Consider the following 24,613-nt stretch of genomic DNA (forward strand, 5'->3'; position numbering starts at 1 on the left):
TTTTATAGGATATTTTAGTTTTGGGCTTTGCTACATTTTTTTAAATGTGAATGCAATTTTTAGTTTATTTTAAAAACAATAAAACATGACAATATTAGGGAAAAACAATAATAGACGCAGTTTTTACGTATTTTTTTTATATAATGTATTTAATTTTAAGTACACTTACATTTACACGGCACTATTTATACAGGAAAATTCATAGAATTCTTCATTAGGTATCCGATTTTTTTATAATGCGGAAAAATGATAGTAGACAAACCACAGAAGCTAAGGACACATTAATTGTTGCGGCGGTAGAACTGTTACAGCCAAGATTATTTAAACTAATGACATACTGCGCCTCATTTGGAGTTTGACAAGCTTCAACTATACATGAAACCTCGCCAAAGCTTTGAGCCTGCACTGAGAAAAATAGAGGAGGACAAGCCAAAAAGGTAAAACCAACACACGCATCAGTAAGATCAAAGCTAAATGATCCCAATGCTGTAGATTCGCAGTTCTCTTCCGCCCTTAATGGGGCACTTAAATTCCTAAATGGTCGTTCGATGCTTCGAGAGGTGCAAACAGTAAAAGTAATTTGACTTATGGGGGAAATTTTAAGATAACGCATACTTTGTCTAGCTGGTAGATATTGTGAATCCAGTTTGTAGAAATTAATACTGCCCAAACTCACAAATTGTGGCAAAGAATTGGTCCCAAACTCGCTTATAGCGCCTTTTACATAGCAACGTGGATTTGAAATTCGACGGGGCACTAAAAGAAAGCTGGAGATAAATTTTAATTGATGGTATAAATATTAGGTCATTACCTTGCCGAATTCGTTTAATAACGGGAGCACCGCAAATGTCGGGTGGCTTTTCAGTGTCCAAAAGGTACAAATTTTTACTTGGATCGCGGACAAAGTCGTGGAACCTTACCAACGCTCCCCCTCCATAATAAATAAAGTGCAAGCTGGGCAAATGAACACGCATTCTTTCCAAATATTGCTGGCAATAATCATAGTCCTCCTCATCCACGTAAGACAGCGGACTGGGTATTAATAGTGCAACTAATGATCGTCCTCCCAGATTATCGGTAGCACGATCTGTTTCAAGCAAGTCGTCAACTCTTGTATTCAGAGTGTTAAGGATAAGTGGAAGATTAAAACCAGGTGGATCTGGAATGGAATCAATTATTGAAATACCAATTAGTTCAGTTTATTCTTACGCCAAGAGTGTGAAGTTGAGTTCCAGTTTTCATAGACGTTGATTATGTAGTCGGTGGTATGAACAATGACTTTCGTATCAAAAGCTGCAAAAAGGGTAACCTTACTTGCGTAAGGATGAATGTTAAGGCCCTGCAGCACATAACTGCAAAAACATATTTATAGATTTTAAAATTGCATACTGAATATCTCGTTTAGCAAACTTACGTTACGTAATCAATAACCCAGCCAAAGGGCCAGTAGGTGTCGACAAACACATATATATCAGTCATTATTGTGGCTAGATTGGATATTTCAGACCATTGCGGAGACGGAAAGTAATCCATATTTCCTGAAAACAGAACAACAAAATGAGAAATTGGTATAAGTTTGTCTTTTTTATAGAAAGCCTATCGGAACCACCATCAAATAAAAATAGCCAGATTAGTTATATTTAGGAAATTGATGTAGGATTATTTATTAAATCATATCATTAATTACGAAAAATAAAAGTAAAACGAAAAAATAGTTGTTTTTGTAAGGAGACTTAAGATTTAAAATCTGCGGCAGTATCCTAATATTACCACACACTAGTTCCCAATCATTGAATTAGCCTCAGAGCTAATATTGTGAATACAATTATTAGCAAGCTGGCTGCTATACCAGAGACACCGCTGTAGCATCCCATGTTGACCATTGACATTATATAACGCCATTGGTCAGGGGTCTGGCAAGCATCCTGTATACAGGACGTGGTGTTTGATGTAGCTTGGACTGACAAATACAAGTCTGGGCACTGGGTGATAGTATAGTAGCCCTCACAGGCATTTGAAAGATCGTAGCTATAACTATTTCCACTTATTTGTGTGCAACTCTGATCTATCGAGTTTGTCATAGAAAGAGTAGTTGAGTTCTGTTGCGGCCATGCATATGTGCGTGAAGTACATATGGTATAAGTTCCTCCATTCTGTGATTGAATGGTCAAATACCGATTCGCACCAGCTCCAAAGAAATAGTTAGAAGAAACTCGATAAAAGTTCACCTTTCCAGGCCCTACATATTGGGCTGTTTGATCAGTACCTGGTAAGTATTTAAAATAGTAAATATAAAAATGATAAATATTTAATAATAATAATAATACCCCAGCTATTTGTGTACCAAGTTGATCCACAACGTGGATTAATAACGCGACGGGGAACTGCAAGGACAAAAAGCCTTTAAATAAATGAAATAAATAAAGTAAGTTGACATACTTTGGACAATGCGCTTTGCTACAGGTCCCGCTGAAGTCGCCGGTGTACTTCCCAACGAGAGGGAGAAAAGGTCTTGAGTGGGATCTCGGACAAAGCTTGAAAACCGCTGAATGCTTCCACCACCATAGTATATAAAGCGCAGGTCTGGAATTTGTTCCTGAATGTACTGAATTTCAGTAGTGGCATAACTGGAGTCCCCATCATTAACCGTTTGCTGATTCGGAATGATTAGAGCTACTAGTGAGTGACCACTTAAGCTCGAATTAGTCCTTTCTTCATTCATTAAGTACTGGGTTAGGTTTTGAATTGTACGCAGAACATTAGGAAGGTTGAATCCCTGAGTATCTGTGAAAGAATCGTTAAATCAAAAGCATATATCTCGCAAAAGGAGCTTACAAAGTGCCTGTGTAGTTGCATTCCATTGTTGATAGACATCCGTAATATAGTTTGTGGTGTTTACGATAATCGATCCATCTTGTGCTGAAAGCATTGTGATTGTGCTGGCATACGGGTGAATATTAAGCTGCTGAATAACATAACTAGAAATAATTAAACAAATTATATGTTATGGATAACATGGTGTCTGCAATACTTCGAGAGGACCAACTTACGCTACATAGTCAACAATGGTGCTGTATTGCCAAGAAGTATCCAAGAAAAGATACAGGTTAGTCATTGGAGTTATGGCATCAGTCAAGTCAAGATTACTAGTGGCCATACAAGATACATCGTTTAACGATTGTGCTGTTTAAGGGAAACGCAAGCCGTAATGCACACGGAAACAATATAGATGTATTTCAAAAGTTAAACATAATTACAAAACTTTCTTATATTGTGGATATCTAAGTAAGAGCAAGGTGGTTCCGCGACAATATTGATTTATTATTACTTACGCACATACGTCACCAGAGATGCGGTGGCGTTACCAGCAAATTGGGAAATAAGGGAAGGCTGGAGGGTGACACGCAGCTGCATCTCACGATCTAATATTAGAGCAAATGCATTTGTCTGATCCTCCATTTCCTGCGACGGAGCCACATTTGTGAATTGATTTTGCCTACTGCAGGCATTGATTCCTGAACTAAGGACACCATTTGTTGAGTAATACATGCGCAGCAGTTGAGAAAGTTTAAGACTTGATGCTTGAGTCCTCCAACTGGCTACATTTTTAGCCAAAATCAAACCATCAAGGCCACCGCGAATCTCCGCATCGGTTGCCTCGAGGTTGTTGCGCTGCGATAGGAAGTACCAATGGGGTAGAACTGTGTCATTCCATCCACCGGTAGCCCCAACGGAAGCGGGATTGCCATTCGACACTGGTAGTTGGACCAACGTGACTTCCGCCAACTCCCCAGCCAAAGTTGCCGCCCACCTGTTGTCAATTGTATTGCTTGTCTGGGACTGACTGCGACCACGAGAGCGTCTCTGGGGAGCTAGGGTCAATAGCGTATTAAGTTGCACAGTCTGCTGCTGGACACCAGCTGCAATGCCGGCGATCAGAGTGCCTCCGGATATCGTTCCCCATCGTGTTCGTACTAAGCCATCCTCGACAGGGCATTGACTAGTCTCAGGGCCGGCATAAGCCCAGTCAGATTCGTAGTCTAATTCTCCCAATTGTTCGTATTTTGATACGGAGTCGGAAGATCGTCCTCGTTTTGAGCGTGCCTCCAGCCATTCCGAAGCGCTTATAAAATTATTGTCATGCTCCTTCTTCAATGATCTCGGCAGTCGCTGGGCTCGATACTGAGAGAGTTGATTGCACACATTGTTTTCATCGCCGCGCGTTCTCGCGTCGAAGGTGCTTGATACCATAAAATGGAGGGAGCACCGCTCCACTCTCGTTAATGAACTGTTAGGAAAGGTATTGGCATTTCCCGGAATAAGACGTGAGAGCAAAATTTTTAACTTTGGAAACTGAAAGCCTGTTGGACTGTACGGTATTACCCCGTCAGCCGCATTTATTCCCGCAGCCTTCTTAATGCCATCTTGACGGAAACGATGCAGCAAGGCTACCGACACGGTTCGAATATCGGCTTGTACTCCGGAACTAGCTGCGTAGCTGTTTTCTACTTTTTCGATAAGAGAAATGAGCGTGTCCATGTTGGCTGGTAGACGATTATCCCGATTCATAAAATATGACGTATTATAGCATTCCACCAATGAGGGCGGAATTTGCAACATAGCATTTTCCTGTGCCTTAGTTTTCAGGATAAGGGCAGCAGCTAGACAGAAAGCTGCTGCCAAAAGTTGTTGCAATTTCATGGTTAGGTTACTCGTTTTCGTCGTGGTAACTAAAAATTTAATTGCAACAAATATTATTATATTTTACATATGAAATCGGACTAAACATTGGATGTGCAATGTGCGTATTAATATGAAAACATGAGTCAGGTCCGCTATGTACATATACATATGACATATATACATATATACATATATACATATGTATTCAATGATATCGCTATCACATTTTATGAGATCCTCAGACTACTGGTGTAGTTTGTCCTATATAGATTGGAAATACTGTACGACTGATAATTGTGAAACTTTGCAATCGGTGATACATACAAAAATGAGTCAGGTGTAAGTTACACATAAGAACATTGTGGACCCGCGCCCCAATTTTTAAACTTGCTTAAGCTAACATAGTTTAAGTCCCGGCGATTAGATATGAAGTTTTGCGTATCTCAAAGCATGATCTTGAATTATTTATAACGTAAGTTCATTATTGAGTACAAAAATGGAAAACCGAAATTTTAATTCACCAAGTAATTTTCTAATTAACCAGTTGATAACTTGCTTAAGATTTTATATTTTCACTACCGCTTCCTACCACATCCACTAACCACACTACCTTGTTTTACCAGCTGTCTCGCTTGAACTGAGTGTTTCATTTTCTGACCAACTACACCTGTGCCTCGCCCATGAGCAATCACTTTTATCTTTTAAGCAATGTTTATCAGTAAAAACGATAAGATTAAGCACATAGAAAGACAGACACAGTGGTGAAGCCAATAGCGAAACGTAATAATTTAATAGTAAAAAATATATTTTTATTAATAAAGCAAGAGAGAATCTATGGTAGAGTTCCTAGACTATCAGATACCCGTTACTCCTGTTAATTTTTCTGGCATATCGATGGATATTGAGGAATAAAAAGAAAAAAAAAAAAAAAGAAAAAATTAAAGAATTGTTCAAAAGTGTGTGCGTGACAGTGGTCGGCGGTTTGAAGGCATTAGAATAGGCATGGCCAAAGTGGTTTTGGTATACCGTAGAAATTGGCAAGACAAAAAAAATAAAACGAAAAAAAAAAAACTTTTCCATAAAATATATCAAAACATTTTCCAAAAGTGTGGGCGTAACAGTTTCTGGCGGTTTGTAAGCGTTAGAAAGGGCAACATTTGGAAACAAACTTGCGCTGTGTCTATTTCTATGAAAGCTGCTGTCGGAAACGCTTCCTTATACCTGTTTCATACTTTTCAACGAATATAGTCTACCCTTTTACTCTACGGGTAACAGGTAACAGGTATATGTAAGAATTTCCTCACTAGTGAAGACATCAGACTGGTCATTTTACAAAATGCCTTGTAGGTTTCAGTATTCAGAACTCTGCTTAAATAATCAGGATTAACAATGTCATATACATGTACACATTTTAAGTATCTAATAAAAAATACAATATTTTTTCAAAGTTCCCCGCCATTGTTGGGGGTCTGAAACTTTTCTTTGAATTTGTTTGGTATAAGTTCGGTTGCTTTGTGGGCTTTTTTTCTTTAATGAATACCTATATATTTATATAATACTTAATACTTTTCTACATATGTGTTTATACTACTACTACTTTACTACTGGATGTTTTGGGACAGATCAGATGAGAACAGTTCACCAAACCCAAACGGGAGAAAAACAAACTAACATTCTCAAGTGAGACTAAACGTGCATGGTTTCAGCTGCAGAATCTCCTTAGTTGACCGTTTTCAACCACTCTGTAACTTACAAATGTATACCGTGTAAACTAAAATCTGTAAAAACACTATCTGCACCCAAAAATACTAAAATTGCTTACAAGGGGGTTTCGAACTTGGTTGATTAAAAATTTCCCTAGGAACTTTTATTACCTTCTACATGTTGATAAACCTGCAGTAGATCACTATTCACCAGGGGTGGTTCTCTCTAACAAGTATGGGTTTTTAATTCAGTCAAAGCAAGAGCACCTCTCCAACATCGAAGAATGTATAGTTTTAAGGAGTTTTACGGATCAATTGAATATTGACGGAAGTTTACCAGATAAAATCACCAATACTTAATACTTAGCATACTTAATTTTAATTTAATAAAATTGTAGTTTTTAAAGTTATTTATTATTTAAATAATTTTATTAAACTTATTTTTTTAATAAATCGTGAATTTTAAGAGGAATGTTTGAAATCGTGGCGCAAATATAAATAAAAGCAAACAATGTGGGTTCGAAAATTGGATTTGAACAATATGAAATCTTCGTACCCTTGCTGAGCTTGAAGGTAAGTAAAACAGACTAAGCCAAATCAACGAATCTAGTATACCTTTTTACTCTACGAGTAACAGGTATATGTAAGAACTTCCTTACTTGTAGTTTTCAGTGTTCAGAACTCTGCTAAAATAATCAGGATTACCTATGTAATATACATATACACATTTTAAGCTTCTAATAAAAAAAACAATACTTTTTTCAAAGGTCCCCGCCATCGTTGGGAGTCTAAAACTTTTCTTTGAATTTTTTTTTGGTATAGGCTCGGTTGCTTCGTGGGTTTTTTTTAAATAATACTTATATATATTTATATAATACTTAATACTTTTCTACATATGTGTTACGAGGTGAGTTTGCCTTTGGTGTTTTTTCTTTTCTACTGGATGTTTTGGGACAGATCAAATGAGAACAGTTCACCAAAAGCCAAACGGGAGAAAAACAAACTAACATTCTCAAGTGAGACAAAACGTGCATGGTTTATTTGTTGTGCTCGTGCACAGGCAGAATTCAGCTGCAGAATCTCCTGAGTTGACCGTTTTCAAACACTCTGTAACTTACGAATGTATACCGTGTAAGCTGAAATCCGTAAAAATACTATATGCACCCAAAAATACTAAAATTGTTCGCAGGGGGGTTTCGAACTTGGTTGATTAAAAATTTCCCTAGGAACTTTTATTACCTTCTACATGTTGATAAGCCTGCAGTTGGTCACTATTAACCAGGGGTGCTCTGTAATAAGCATGGGTTTTTAATTCAGTCAAAGCAAGGGTACCTCTACAAAATCCTCTGTTCAAACCTCACATTTTATTATTTTTTCTCTGACCTAAAATGTAGATAATTCCGGTTTAAGTTTCAGCTAAATGAGTAAGTACACAAATAAACAATATAGAAAGTGTGCAGCTAATGAAGCTCATTTCATAACTTTCGAGAATCCTCATAGATAATAAAAAAAATTAAGTCCTGTATCTAAACAATCAAACACACGGATTTATTTCCTGTGAATAAGGGCTTTTGTAATACACTAAGTTAATAAATAGATGGTCGATTCCATACCACCGATTTAAGTTAGTCAGGTTATTTCAAATTTTTTTCTATCTTAAAATTTAAATTATTTATGCTTTGACTTAATTTTAAGTCCAAACAAAATAGGTGGTGGTTCAGCAACTCGCCGCTTCGGTAACATAAAGCCGCTACAATTTTTACCTTAAGGATAGCTTATAAATTGGCAGTTACTACATAGAAATAAATGGCAGTGGATATAATGCTATCCCAAAATAACAAAAACAAGCTTAAAAGAAATGTTAAAAAAATGTGTACAACGAAGGCGTAGTTCTTATCGTTAACACAAAAATAAAAACAGCTTCGCCATCGGCCGCCACTTCCACATTAAGTTCTATCTTATAAAAAACCAAATAAAACAAGAAAAATTCTTGCCTTCGAATTTCCGCAGATGAAAGTTAACAAGGCATCAAATAACGGGAGGCTGTGCCCAAAGAAGCAAAGGGTATCCTAGCGACGATTCCGCTGGAGGATAAAATGAAGGATGTCAAAAGCTGAGAATGTCCTGCAAAAAACACTACGTCGTAGCTTAAAATTTTGTTGCCAAAAAAAGTGTGTGGGTCAAAAAGGAATCAAATCTGAACACATATATTGCCTAAGGACAGAGTGTATTGCTGACTGAGCTCATATAGAAATGTATTCTATAGAAAGTTTTATTAAAAAAAAAAAAAAATTGTATATGAATGCTACTCTGTATTCCCAGGCATATACAAACCGTTTTTATTTTTAAGCTTAAACTTAAACTAAAATAAATGCTTTATTCTTTTGTATCAGCACCGAAAGTCGGGTAGATCAACCTTGACCATACATCCTTTCCCCCATTAGTCCGTCATCCATTTTCTAAAACTAAATTTCCTTTATTTCTATTTTAAAAAATTCTGTTTTCAGAGAGGATAAACACGGCTTAGTAATTTTTCCATTTTTTTAATTTGCATAAAAAAAAAATAGGGGTTAGGTCCCAGAAATAGATTTCAAAAAATAGTTGTTTAGTGGAGACTCAATTGGTGAGCGTAGTTTTTCATCATTCAATCGGAGGAAAAATGATCTTTCAATTAATACCCAAATTGTCATATAGCAGTTTCAATTTATGTTTATTGTGTTTTAATAGTGCTGTGCTCAGCGTATATTATTTTTAAATTTAATTACATATAAAAAAAATTGATAATATAGCTCATCTTTCCATTGGTAAAGCTTGTTATAATGTTTACCTGCAATGTAAACCAAAATAAAAAAAAGTAGAATTACAAAAGACAGAAAGCTTGACTTATTTTGTATACACCCTAAACTGTTACTTCGGAACATTAGGTTAAATTATATCCAAAATATACACAGGCCACGTGCAGGGGCTTCAATGCTGGCATGCTGTGAATCCAAGTGCAGCTGTTTAAAAATGGTCAGCAAGATGCCGATCCGTCAGAGTCCGTAAATTACACAACGGCCAGCAGAATATACAATCCTTTGGCAACACTTTTATACCCCTCACTTCGAATTTGCCCAATTTCTGTGTAACTCAAACGCTCTTCCTCACAATCTATAATTGTTTTTCATTGTACTGTCTGGTACCCTTTGTGACCACACATAATTTATTGTATTTTCGCTCTAAGCAAACCAGTTTGCCTTTCCCACGCAAGAGAGTCCAGTTCAGTGTCCTTTTTCATCTTCTTTACGCTTAGTGACTTTTTCTTGTTCTGTATTTCTATTCTCGTAAAGTAAAAGTGTACTCTAGATTTATTAAAAGGTGTAACAGGTAGAATTGCATACTTTGCAACATTCAAACTATATAACTTTTCTTTGGATCCAAGAATTTATCGCCATTGTGAACAGACCAAAATAAATTCGTGATCAATTAAAAAAATTATACGTTGAAAATTTGATGTATTGTATTTTCGATATTTTACTTCGCCTGTACGCCTACCTAAACACGACTTCATCGCACTGCGAAAGGTGTGTCTATGTCACAGCTCACAAAATCATTTCTGGTGTGTGTGGGTTTGAATAAAAAATTTATGCGTAAGCACTGTTGGCTGACAGGAGACAGAATATGGACATGTGTCCTTTATAACAACTGACAGAAGCGTATAGCTTGAGTATAAAAAGTTCCAGTATTTTATGCCTAGCTTAAGTTCCTTAACAAATTTCCATGAGAGAACTCAAGCTTCCTCTACCAGTGCTCTGCGGACATTAAAAATTATTGGCGGGGTTTATAGTTTGGGCTTAACAAGTCCATGCTGTTTCTACATATATTAATTGAATGTGTAGGGCATTGTGACAAAATTGTCAATTTTCCGGACTTACTTTTATGGTACGAAAATGCCGATGCTTGCTTTTGAAATAGTTGGTTATATTTCGTTAGAGCTCAGTGAATGAGGTCAACACAAATATACATATATTGCATTATGTGACATTCGCGTATATCAATCCGATTAACCATTTGTACAATTTTCTTCTTAGAAATAACATTGTTCACATCTTAATGGTTTAGCCTAAGCAACCTCATTACCAAAGAAAAATGCCATAGGTCTTATACGTCCTCTGTGCTCATTTAAAATAGCTAGGGCCGATCACTCAGGTATACTCTTCCATGAGAACACTTTGCAAATCGAAGAAAGTGACTAAGATTAAATAAAAAAAAGTCTGTATTTTCTTGTAAGGTTGCTTGCTTCCGCCTACGAAAAAGGTGAGTCATCGAGTAAAGCCAATAGATAAAAACGTAGAAAAACGATAAAAGGTTACGCTAATTGGAAAGTTAACAAAAAAAAAATTACCTCGTCCTGCTAGTATATTTTTCATGGGAGTTGTAATCATAACTTTAAAACAAAACAAGTGACTTAGAATTTCAAATACTTAACGTTAAAACATGTGATATTATTAACTAATATTTTTTATTAACTAATATATATATATATATATATGTGTACTTTTTTGTTAAACTTTGATTATTAAGATTAAGTGCTTAACCTTTTCATTTTGAAAAATTAACAAATACCTCTCTAACACTTATCCAGAGCTAGAAATAATCAGGAAATTTTACTTTGCATACGACAAATAAGGCTAACCAGCTGTCCGGGCCTTTCAATTTCGATACCATCAATGTATGAAAGAATGTATGGCCGTATATTTTCAACACCCGGCATCCTTAATCAAATCTTACCATTGTCTAAGTAAAATGTGTGTATAAGGATTATGCATATCGGCGTACTTTCTGTACTTGCATGCTGTACATCTGCCGGATATACACAGTTGTTGTTGATTATTTAAGTATTTTTAAGTAGCTCGATACTGATAGATTAATACCACTGGCATCATCATAGTCGAAAGGAAATTCAAAATTGTAACTTTTATCTTATTTGTATCAGTTATATAAATAATAAGATATACAATATATATTATATCTATATATATAGATATATTTGAATAAAATAAAACTTTAGGACCCTTTATGTGTATATCGTATCCGCGATATCTGTGTGTCCGCCAAACTTTATAATCACGATTAATCGGTCAAGTATATGTAATATATTATGTAATTGTCTAAATATTTAAGTAAGAACTAATTATTAAATGTTTCGAAATTCTGTAAACGCTTCCAAATGGATTTTATTTTTTGAATCTTGTGTATACTAAGTGAGAAAATGTTAGCCTTCGTTAAATGTTGCAATAGGGTCATGATAAAAACTATATTTACATAATAACGCCAAGCACAATAACGATTAAATGTCTTCGCGTGACTAACGTAAACTGTCAGCGCCATGTAGTTTTTGATTGGTTTCCCCGTATCGTGCTGTAAATTTGAACGGAACCAATACAATTTGGAGGCCCTATGTCGTATGAATGTGCTATAAATCATATATAAATGTTAACTTGATGATTTTGCGTTATAAACAGTGAACTTTTTGTTTAGGTAAAAATTGCTCTGTTTATGTTGCGGGGAAAGTTAATAGGGTCCAGCCCACATGTCCGTTAACAGTTTCCTTACGAACTAGAAAAACAAAAAAGTCGTGTGGGCCATTAATCAAACAATCTCACGGGAGCATGGCACTCAATTCCAGTAAGATGGCAGTCACAACAAGGGTATCAGTATCTTTTTAGTGGCAGATATTTACCATTCGCTTTGTAACTTACGCAAAAAATGGACATTCGGGTTACACCGAACAAACTGAGAAAATTGAGAATTATCTAAGCCACATGTTTAATAGTTGGAAATCTTCCTCTTTGCCATTTTAGTAGCTATTTTTGTTATAGTAGTACTGAGAAAATTTACAATAGCTTTTCTAATGTTGCATTCAAATTAGAAGCATAAAGACAACAATATTTTGAGATCACCCAAGATGATTTACTTAAAACTCCGAGATAAAGTAAAATGTGTGGTGTTAATATTTCAATAAAATTTTAGAAACATTAAATATTTTCATGTAATAATGTCTTAATATAACTTTCGTCGCGTGTAAAAAAAGATTGACTTGCCGTTCCCTGGTCCCGGACTGTCATCGATAATATGTTGGGATAACGTAATCCTCATGAAAAAATTCAGACAAGGAGACTATCAAAGAAAAAAATTACATAACAAACACACGGCACCATCAACAGCCAAGGACAGATACAAAGGTCTCTTTAGCCATGTAATAAATGATCCATGTAATTGACTTATATGCCAAATACTACTAACCAAAGTTTCGCTCTAATGCGTTTATCTGAACATCTTACGCACAACATGGGTGATATATAAAAAGTGAGGCCAAAATGCGAAACTGAAATTTCTGTGCCTTTCCGTCAATGTATTTAATAAAAAACAAGAGAGAATGCTATAGTCGAGTACCCCGACTATCAAATACCCGTTACTTTGCTTTGAAATGCGAACACAAAATTCATCGATAGATATTGGATTTGTAGGCTTTAGAGTGGGCGTGAAAAAAAGATTTTTGCCTAATCGATAGAATTTTACAAAACTAAATAAAATATGATCAAATAACAAATCATTTTGAAAAAGTGTAGGCGAGGCGAGTTCTGGGCGGCTTGTGGGCGTGGCGGTTTGCGCTGCGTCTATGTCACTAGAATCTGTATGCTTAATCTCAACCTTCTAGCTTTTATAGTTCCTGAGATCTCGACATTTGTACGGACGGACAGACGAGCATGGCGAGTACAACTCGGCTATTGATTCTGATCAAGAATATATATACTTTATATGGTCGAAAACGGTTTCTTCTGCCTGTTACATATTTTTCAACGTATCGTTTTCTCTACGGGTATAACTAAGAAATAATATTTTGAATTCTCTAATGTCTTTGTCCCAACTATAGTGCCAATCTAAGTAAAATGAAAACACCCTGTGCAGGAGTATTAAAGTAAAAGTTTTTTACTATATGCAAACAACTGTTTATACAAGCTCTAAAGAATATATTCTTTTGAACTTGATATCAGGTATCAGCCAAGGAAGCAAAATGTATAAAATAATAAGGGTGTACAATAAAACTATTATCAGCAACATTAACAGACTCCTAGATTTTTCAATATGTACCGCCATCGGGTCCAGGTGTTTTTATTAAATTGTTGACTTTCCTCCAATTTCAGTGCGATTTTTTCAGTTTACTTCTCTTTTGGAACCATTACTGTACGAATTGTTACGTAATTATTTAAGTATGTATTAAAAACCATCATTTTATTTTGCCTATAGTTAAAATTTGCAACAGTTTATTATTTCCTTTTTAACTATTAATGTCAGGGCGCTTGCAATTGTAATATAAGAACCCCTTATTTATAATTTTCTATACATTTTAAAATAAAAATGGGAACATGCAAATGGCGTACCTAAAAGAGAAAAATGTTGTTCTGAAAAATCATTGTTTGGAGGAAGCGCCAGATTCTCTCACACATAACTAAATACATGCAAGAATATGCTGCCGTTACGTGTAATCAGTCACAGAAATGCCGGTCTTTTGTTTGCAGATTGAATGAAGCCGAAGGGAACACAAAATCATCAAGGACGGAAAGAGGACTATAGACCTTCGTTTGGGGTCATCGTAAGGTCAGCAACGGGATTTTCCTGCCATTGTTGACAAGGGATGCAACTCACTCACATATACACATTTTGCCCGCTTTTTGGACATTTTCACATTCTTTTATTTTTTTGTTTTGAATGCTGAAATTTTTGGCACGATTTTTTAATCTATTTTTTATCTGATACCACGCAAAAGAGGATTCGAGTAGGATGCTTCTGGCACGCGACGATTTGTATTTAAGAAATAGGTTTTGGGAGTGTGCCAAGTATTTAGCGTGGCATCAGCCTCTCTGCTCGATCTTATTTGTTCAATTCTCGCGCGCGCACCCCTCCCCCCGTACCAATGGTATCTGCATATGTTGCGTAAGTTGATATGCTGCATGCCAAATCCTGCACCCTTGACGGCCTGCCTGAATATAATTCTCTAAAAAGAAAAGTACGCCATTTTTATTTTAACGGGGTGGCTTGATGCCGAAAAGGGGTGGACATTATGCATATATGTATACTGTCTAAGAGGGAGGGCAATATGCATAAAGCTATCCGTAAGGGTTGACCACTTGGAAAAGGAAGACCGTTTACACACGTATACATAGATGATATCAAAAAAAAAAAGAATTTGCGCCCTATAAGCATTATTTTTGCATAAAGGTAATGGTTTTACCACGGTTTTACAATGTAAAATTTGCAAAGTACCACAGCTAAGATTCTATAAAAATAAATAATATATATATAATATACAAATTTTAAGTAATATATATAAGGTATATCTACATATGTATATTATTACAGGAAAAACATTTTTAAATGGAATACTTCAAACAATTTTTTTTTAATTCATTCAAAATGTTCAAAATAAAATGATGATCAAATTAAAAAAATAAGGATTTAAATTGGCCCTCGAGTGTATAAAATTAAAGTAATAGTGAATAGTCTATGATTCATAGACATGCATTTTAAATATATTATATATTACATAACGCTCTTACATTTGTACATACATACATACCCTGATGGATACAAAATATAATAGAAGAAAAAAATATAGGGACCAGGAACCAAATCACAGAAATTTACAAAACAACCAAAATAAACTAGAACCTATGATCGACAGTGCGACACACAGAGATTTACGTATAAAAAAATGGGCTTCTGGAGGTAGAAATGATAGGGAGCACGAAACTGACGAGAGGCGCATCGTCTGCCAGGCACGAGATCAAGGAGCATAGAGCAAGGAAGCTGTAACTTTTTAGGATCATAAAAAGTGTGCTCCGATCATTTGAGGGTGGCACGTGGCGACGATCTTGATCCTTACTTTTCTCGCTTCACATACCTGGGTTCCGCTCTCTTCGACGGCTACTGCACTTTGTCTTCCCCGATTTGGTTTTCTTTTGAGTCCCTCGTGGTTTTTTTAGAAACAGCTGCCATGCGACTGGCACATTCCACACTGTGGGGCGGAGACTTTTTAAAGTGTTCATTAGTCGCACGTTTACATATCCAAATTGTCAACATGCCAAGGCGATGGAAAAAACATTGAAGGGGAACGCATGCCTTGTGGCTTTTAATTGCTGCTTAAGGAGACGGGGTGGAGGCCACATCCTCCACAGAGGATTAATGTGCTGCACACTTCGTTTGACAGTGGAGCGGTTTTGTCTGCAAGCGGATCCCCAATTGTCTCACAAGCGTACAGTTTGGACTGCTATTCTATTTCTGTGCTATCTCCATTTTTACTGTCAATTTTTTGTTTGATTTGACATTTGATCAGTGACACAGTTGGTACGATTAAAAATTTTAAATATCCCCTTGGAAATGATAAAGAAACACATTTTTGGTGCATCCACATGTCCACATGGTCTGCATTAAGATTTTTTAGTAATAATATGCAAAAATGTTTATTGAATTATTAGTTTGGTCGTATGTCAATTTTTTGTTTGATTTGACATTTGATCAGTGACACAGTTGGTACGATTAAAAAATTTAAATATCCCCTTGGAAATGATAAAGAAACACATTTTTGGTGCATCCACATGTCCACATGGTCTGCATTAAGATTTTTTAGTAATAATATGCTAAAATGTTTATTGAATTATTAGTTTGGTCGTATGTCGGCGTGGCACATTTACAATTTTTTCGAATCATATGTTGACTACCTTCTCCCAAGTATTTATAGTTAAGGTGACTCCGTGATCGCAACGAAAGTTATGGCTAGTTCGACATCGATATTAATCAAGTACTTTGCTGAAATGCTTTCTATATAATCTAGTATTCCCTTCCCGCGTTTAAAAGAAACATAAAATAAGGAATAATATTGAGCACAGTTTTTTGCCATTTAGAACAGTGTCTGTCCTGACGACGTATTTTTTGGTTTTTCTATAGTTTCCACACAAAATTAAACTGGCGTTGGAAGTACTGTACAAAAACGATTTTAAAATTGTGTGCCATTGTTACGTCAGCTTGGTCTTTTGTATATTATCCTTTGTCCTGAATAGCAACAGTCACAGGGTTCATTTTTCTCCATACTGGTAGTCTGTATATCTGTTTTCGTGAATGTGTGTGCCAGACTAAGGCCAGAGGTCACTTTTATGAAACACAGCAGCTCAGCTGTCGTTTCTAATTTTTAGGCTGTGGGGAACTTAACTTTAAAACGGAATCAACATAGTAAGACCGATTATGCTAGCTTTTTCGAAGAGGATACATATACTTCGAAGGGTAAAAAATTCTATATTTGAATTTGAATGGCACATCTCACATACATTTTAAGAAATCTTGCCATTTGGTTAAAATGCTTTACACTTCTTGTAATTTGCCTATACTGATACACAAAAAATAAAAATTGTATATATGTAGGCCAGGAAGACCAATAAATACTTCAAAAATAAAAATGTTGAGTTCTTAAAAATGTTTTGTTGTTAGGCGGGAATTGCAGGCCTAAAATGACGTAGAATTGACCAGCTGTTCTTCTGTTGCTATTTTAGGGGTTGACCAGAGATGTGCTGGTCATGCAAAAAGGTAAAGAGAGGACTGACCAACAGAACTACCAAAAGGCCTTACGTCAGTTTGGCGTAGAATTCGGGGTTAAAATGAACAATTCCGCATTGAATACAGAATTCAGTTAGAATTTTAGTAAGACTTATAGCATCCATTAGACTATGGTGGTCAAGGGTAGTTGTAATCTGACGATACTTGCACTACTGCTTCAGTTTGGTTGCACCACAGTTAAATGTGCCCCTTTTGCTTCCACCCCCTAAGCACTCTTACCCAACTCTTGTGTAAACTAAAAATGTTGGAAAAAACATAAAAATTTTGTTAAATAACGTTGAGCACTTTTAAATCCTTTTCCGTACACGTGCCTAATTCTCAACGCAACCCTATAATCAGCCGTGGGCCATCTCTCCCTTTTCCAACCCATCACAGTCCCTGTTTCCTTTGTATTTCTGTCATTGCATTTTTTTTTTCGTATCAATTTGCAATTTTTTCGCTTATTTTCGAGTTGTTTTTCACCAACTCGCCGACTTGGTGGTTGTGCTAGAAGTTGATTATGCCCGACGATTTAATGAAGGGGCAGGGTTGTGTTTGGCAGTTTTCATTTTATGCGCTGCATTGCCGTGCGTGACATGAAAAACGGATTTTTGGATTTTTTTTTAATTTTGCTCTCTTTTGTGTTTTGAACGAGGTAAATGAATAAAGGGAACATGACAGGAGAAAGACAAACGTGTCCTTAATATGACACACTTGATTATTTGCACACCCAAACACTCAAAGGTTTATGTATGTATTTGACGTGAATACATAAGGTTTAAAGGAAAATAAAGTTTAAAGTTTAAATGTTTATGAACATCAGCTCAAAAATTATAAGACTCAGAGATTCTACTTAATTTGCCGTTTCCAAGTAGTAGATAATAAGGAAAACTAATTAAAAAAAATTTTAAAACATTAAAAAAAAAGTACCAGCAAAACAGTTTTTCATTTACCCCAACTTCCCTCAGCTGACAGATTTAATTTAAATCCCTCCACGTTTTAGTTTGCTTTTACTCCTCTTTCTGCTACTCGTTCTCCTTACTGAAGGTCGTTTACACTGGACGTTTGGATACCAAGGCTTTGCGGTCCTTCTCAGTTCTTAAAAAATTAGATTCATTTGTGCGCGTTTTCTTTAATTTCTAAATTCCACGCTTGTTTGTACATTTAAGGTTCGCTGTTCCTTGTCCCACTGCAGCAAAAAAATTACGGAATTTTAATAGAAAATTCAGCTTACGTCGAAAAGCAAGAGGTTTCAAATATAACGGTTGTCTAAGCTACTCTCAACAAAGGACCCTCGTAAAGGATGTGCTAGGCGTAGTTACGTAAATTGAAAGCTAGGCGTTAACGTTCGTGTGGCATTAAACCGACGGCATTTTTAGTTATTCCTTCTGGAACATGCTTTGACTGCCCGGCGGCTTATTTTAAGTGAAAAATTAGTAAAAAGTGAAATAAAACAAAGAGAACCATCTCACGTAAAAAATCGCATCCAATTTTTTTTGCTGTTGCCTACTTTTTATGGTCATTTTTGGTAGGTTAATGTGCTGTTAGGGCGAAATAAAAAAGAAATCAGCAAGGATACAACATTGTATTATGTTGGGAATTTATTTAAAAAAAAGTCAGCTAACTTCTTTTTAAAGGGGATGTTTACCAACAAAATTTCTTTAAATTGTGTATTGTCATTAAATTTTGAGTTTTGAGGCATACAACTCATACTTTAAAAATATTTTTGATTCTTTTGCCTTTAAAAATTGTTTGACCACCGTTTACAAATTTTGTTATCTCGTTTCTATATTTACTTTACAATTCATGTAACGTCGGTTCGTTTTTTATTTATTCAATGACATTAACTTTGAGATAATTTTAATTGGCCACTGACCATTATGTGTTAAGCAAATTTAGATGGGAAGACAGTTTTCATTGTCCTGTCATTTGCACAGCAAACTTTGTCTTGCTGGTCCATTATTGCTGGTTTTTGATTTTAATTACAGTCTTAAAAAATACATTTTTGCATGAGTTCACGCGAATAAATCCTATTTAACAAGCAGCCGCCCTGCTTTGAACGACAGTCTATGTAGAGGGGTATCGCACCGGATATGAGTGTCAATTTACAATACCTTGATTAAAAAAATTCTTTAAAATTTTGAAACTGCACAAAACAAAAGTTTTAATGTCCTGATTGATCATTTTTCGTTTGTTTCAATTTTTTAACAATTTTAACACTTTCTTTTTGAGACCTGTAAATTTTGTTCGTTGAGCTATAAATACTTGTACTTGTCGACTTATACGACAGTCGTCCTTTTTTCTCTGGTGTATAATATAATATAATGGTTTCAACAAGACATGACAATATAAACATTTCAACCCTTTATAGACAAATTAGCCAACAATTAGCGGTGTCATCAACATCAGACACAATCAAATAAAGCAACCCTTTTCTGTTGACCGTCGTAAAAGGGTGATATTTAATAACCCATTAAAACATACTCAAGGAGAATAACGGGTAGTTAGCCCCCATTTTCCAAAAATGATTTCAACAGGATATATTGTCGTTGTCAACATAAAACCAAGAATAGCCACATGCACTTAAACTAAATTAAATTATGTGGATTCATTTGTGTAAGAGTAAGTGTTATATTCTGATGTGTTAACTTTAGACACAAGTAAGCATAGAAAATAAATATACGAAGTTTAAAGTTGACTGCCAACTTATTTAGAAAGGAACCAAGACGAATTCCCTTATGCTGCTGTTACTGCTGTCTGTTTCTGACAAACAAATCCTTGGGCGACAATGCTATCGTTTTTTTTTTTTTTTTTTTTTTTTTTTGTGGTTACGCTAGCCAGGACAACGAATCTCAATTCCTAGCTGAATTCTAGCTTGTCCACTGGCCTAGAAAATTGAAATGTTTTGCTGTGAAAGCTGACCAAAAATTCAAATGCGATACCAACTCTCGATGTGAACGCGTGCCTTTCTCTTTCCACAAACGTATACGAAGACGCAGTCCCAAGTGCGTCCTGTAGGTGTTCCCTGCAAGACATCTGCCAAGCCGACTTCCTTTGGTGTAAACCAATTTTCGTATCAATACAATTAAAATCCACTATAGGTCTTCGTCTTTCGAAGCAAAATCGAAATTTGGCTGTTTTTTTAAGGGCTCGATAGCCTTTGTCAAAGGGGCACTAATTGTGCTGCTAAAGAACGAATGAAAGAGAAAACTGTCGAAGTCGCCCGCCCTCGCTTATTTTCTAAGCCGGAAAAGTGTAATTAGAGAATGCACGGAGTATGAGGAGATAAATATATAAGTACAAGTTTAAAACTGGTAAGTATGTGACGGAACGATAAACTGAGTGGGTTATTGAACATGTTTTGACGGTTTTTGCGTTAAGATTTAGGAACGGTACTTTTGATCAAACAGAATATATCATTTATCATTTAAAATTTCAATTCATTTTCATTCCTTTTATATACAGGTTAAAACATGAGAACAACAAGGATGCTGATTTTGAAAACTATTTTATAAAATTGATCAACTTATCTTTAACGGTCCATTAAAGGGTCAGTTCTTAAGTATTAGAATTATAACATGGGGTTCTGCTTTCTACCGACCTTACCTTCGTTTTCTACTTGACTACTCACAGCGGGCGAGTCGACAAGGGTCTGGCTTCAACCATTTCCGATCCGTATTATGCTTGGCATGATCATCAATTCTGCCATCTATCTAATCTGCGTCTCGGCAAAAGTTGTACTTGAATATCTAAAGAAAATTTAAACACTTGTGCGGGTAGGCGGCATACATGTTTTGGATAATTGTAACAAATGGAGCAGTTACACCTGCTTGATGTCGGTGAGCTATGGTCCACTGACGAACACTATTATGATAAGATTAGATTCGGTGCCCATCTGCAGCAGACAGGTAGATGTAACATGAAGCCATAAGATACAATTGACAGACAGTTATGGATTCAAGTGTAAATATAAAGAGGGCGAAAGACAACTATCTGAATTTGGAACAATATTAAAAGTAGTATTTTTAAAGTGTGTCAGTAATTAAACCGATACTCGAAGAGTAAAAGGATATACTAGATTCGCTGAAAAGTATCTAACTGGCCCATACTTTTGAAAAATGTAGTTATATTTTTTCCCAATTTTGTTAGTCATCTAAATTTCTATCGATTTGCAAAAACACTCTTTGCCACGCCCACTCTACCTCCCTAAAACCGGCCAAAACTGCTCCGCTCACATTTTTGAAAATTTGTTGTATATTTTTTTATAATTTTATTGGCAGAATCTTGTCTTTTATGGCTTATACATTAAAAATTATATTTTTTTCATCGAGGTATAAACAAATTACAAATTAAAATCATTTTTAAAAAATTTGCCACAAGTATTATTTAAAATGGTCGAGAATAATGTCAACGATGGCTCTTTTATTATTCTTGGGCTACTACTTTCGGTTATTAGCTGGAGCCAATTTACAGAAGTCACGATTGAGACATATCTTAAAGAATATCAAACGAGACGGTTATTGGTTACATCGCTCGTCTGTATCCTTTACGTCAAGATGGTACATAGGCGATAAGCAGAGAAAGGGAAGCACTAAAGGGAAGGATAACAAGGTTCAGAAAAGGATGTAAGGAGTTGAGCTAACCACAAAATAGCGGCAAACGGTGAAATACAAAAAAATCATTGTTGAGAAAGCGATTTGGTGGTCATAAAAACAACTCCGATGCCCTCGAGGTATTCACATTCTTTGTATTGTCGCGTCCACTTTCACCTGTCCTTACAAGCCTACGAACATGTGCACAAGGACCCGGACCACTCTGTATTGGAATGCGCTCGATTTTTATCTTTTAACCTGCTGCTACCGATTATGGCACATAAATTTGATAGGAAATTGTTCCAATTATTTCGAGGTTTTTCGTTTCCTTTTTTATGGACTTTGTGTGGTCGTGCCTCAAATGTCATTTTAAATGTGATTAAAGAAAAAGACCGAACTTATTCTGAAGGCAACGAACCTTGTTATCAATGGAAATTTACTGGTTGCCCAATTCGTAAATGTGCCTTCTTTTATTGAATATGGTTAAACCTGTGCCAGGTGTACATTTTAAAAGACGTGGCAACGTTATAATTAAAAACTTAATACAAACAAATTTCAATAAAAATATATAGCTACGAAAGAACAGACAAAAGCTTTGGATTGATGTTATTTCGATAAGACAATCAAATTTCAAAATATACGCAACGATCTATTATTCAGATAAGAAATCAACTTTGAAAAAACACACAACGCTCTTCCATATTGTGTGTCTCTTTTACATTCGTGACATGTGGCGCACTGAACACATAGAATTCCAACAATATGGAAAGCAAATTAAAATACAGCTTTCTTTATATGTAGGAGGCACGGAGTAATACGTAAAAATGGTTTAAGAGTAAGGGAATGCAGAAATATAATTTTTTGATAGTCCTAGCAGCCGTTGGCAAATAGCTATAGCATCCACACATCGAAAGGCTCCCACAAATCGCGTAGTAAGGGGTAAGATGTTGGCACTTATGTTCAGGATAAAAAGTCAAAAAAAACTATAAAATAATTTATTATTAATTTTCTTTTGTTTACTATGTTTACATTACATATCACAGTTCATATAGAACAATGCTGTAATAATGTTTCAATAAAACGGTTCGTATACCACTTTTTTTTATATTTTGTTAAATTGATAAGTCGAGTTACAACTCTAGCTGGTCCAAACCAACAAGCCGAAAACTGTTAGTTATTTGCTTTTTGCCTTGGCCCCTTCTAAAACTCAATTTACCCCTTATATGGGCCTGTCAAACCCATGCGTCGAGGACATCGACTTCCCGCTTCTAATCTCGCAGCTGAAGTTCGGAACCCCAAACTCCCCCATTGACCAAAAGAACCATCATACATCAACAAAAAGCATATACGGCCTCCATTTATAAAAGCCTTGATGTCTCATATTTCCGGTTATTCAACGCACGCTTTATATATGCATGTATGTACATCTGTATATAAACGTTACACAGACGAATCACCAATACATAGGGTAGATAAAACAACTTCAAGACGCAATAAAAAGGGTGAAAGGCAATCCAGAGTCTTTCGCAAGTTCACTGTGCGTTCCAACATGTATATGTACATAAAACGGCAGTTAGGGTCATGAAAGGCAACACACATTGAGACACATGTGACAAAAGTCCCACAACCGTACCCTTCAAGTGTATATAGGCTGGCTGGTTGAGTAACACCACTCTACCCTCGCAAGACGTATAAAAACTTTTTATTTTTATATTTTACTTTGTGCAAAACCCACCCCGGAACGTTTAGAACGCTCTTGGTGTATTTGCTTGAACTTCGACGAGACTAACCGGTCTGGCCAGGTCCAGTCCAGTTTCGGCTCTAGGCCACATGTCGTCTTCGGTTGCTGCTGCTTTTTCTGTCAAAAAAATAAGGGGAAAAGCAACGAAAAAGCAAATGGGTTGGCAGCATAGGGTTGGTGTGGTTCGCACCACCACAAGGGTTACTTGTGGGAGAAGAGGGTAACATGTCTAAATTTGCTAAAAATGAAGCAGACTATCGATTTATCACAAAAGCTTGAATTATAATTTTAACTCACTATGTAATATTAGTTATTTCGTCGAATATGGATTTAAAAATGTAATGTAATGATTTATTTTAATAAGAAATTGTAGGTAGGTGATTAGAAACAAAGAAAATATTTTTTATTTATGGACGGTTTTTTATGTTGTAACTGTAGATTAGTGATCTAGAAAATTATTGTCAGACCCATCCATATATGTAGCTGTATAATAATATGTTTTTAATAAACCTCTTTAGACCATTTGAAATTTAGGCACTATTGTTCACATTGTAAATTGTGAAGATGTTTTAGTCTTGAACTCACTTATTAATAGGAAATTTAATATTCACTAGCTACACGAAACCCAGTTGCACCATTTTAGTTCAACACCCACAATATAAATTAACGCGGGTCTGCACACTGAGGAAAAGGTAGAGACACGGACAAGCGTCTTAGGGGCATTTTCTGAAACGGATATGAGAAATAAGCAACCGCATGAAAAATCATCACCAACCTAAAGTAAAATCACAAGGAGAGCTGGTATTTATGACTCAGAATTTGCTATTGAAAATTAAAAAATTCTTCAAAAAGAAAAAAAGTTGGACGTGGGTGAGTGCTAACGATGCCTGGGTGTGCTGTCGTTGTCGTTTTCAGTGTTGTTGGAGTAAACAAAGGATCAAAAGCATATTAATTGTTTTGTGCTTAGGGAATGGTGCTTGTCTTTTGAGGACATTGAGGTGAAGGCAAAAGTGGAGAAATGCTAAGACTAGCACTGGCTAATCGTTGAAGGCCTTTGAAGCAAAAATTTCTTAAAATGTAATTTGCAATTAAAGACTAAACATCCCCGGTGTAGAACGCGCAATTGATAACGCTTTTTTACTTACCCACGCCGTAGGCTTGGTCTCCTAACGTTTCATACCGTCAACGACTTTGCTCTTTCCACCAGAAAGGTTGTTTATAGAGGATGTTTGAACTTAGACAATTAGAATTTTAATTAATTGCGT

The 24,613-nt window shown here is 35.8% G+C and overlaps 1 protein-coding gene across 2 annotated transcripts; it reads right to left on the reverse strand.

The window, feature by feature from the left end:
- Positions 1–1,659: 1,659 nt before the first annotated feature.
- Positions 1,660–24,613, reverse strand: LOC117138689. Of its 2 annotated transcripts, XM_033300947.1 has the most exons (7): positions 24,494–24,613; positions 3,333–4,730; positions 3,051–3,183; positions 2,836–2,978; positions 2,440–2,784; positions 2,328–2,384; positions 1,660–2,266 (listed from the first exon to the last, which is right to left on the reverse strand). In XM_033300947.1, the coding sequence occupies exons 2-7, from the start codon at positions 4,699–4,701 to the stop codon at positions 1,788–1,790; spliced, it is 2,526 nt and encodes an 841-aa protein (XP_033156838.1). In that variant the 5' UTR covers positions 4,702–4,730; positions 24,494–24,613; the 3' UTR covers positions 1,660–1,787. The 2 variants fall into 2 exon arrangements, with proteins under 2 accessions (XP_033156838.1, XP_033156837.1); XM_033300946.1 differs by lacking the exon at positions 24,494–24,613 and having other exon boundaries at positions 3,333–4,805.

This window comes from Drosophila mauritiana, chromosome 2R (assembly GCF_004382145.1).
Source record: "Drosophila mauritiana strain mau12 chromosome 2R, ASM438214v1, whole genome shotgun sequence".
Lineage (NCBI taxonomy): Eukaryota > Metazoa > Arthropoda > Insecta > Diptera > Drosophilidae > Drosophila > Drosophila mauritiana.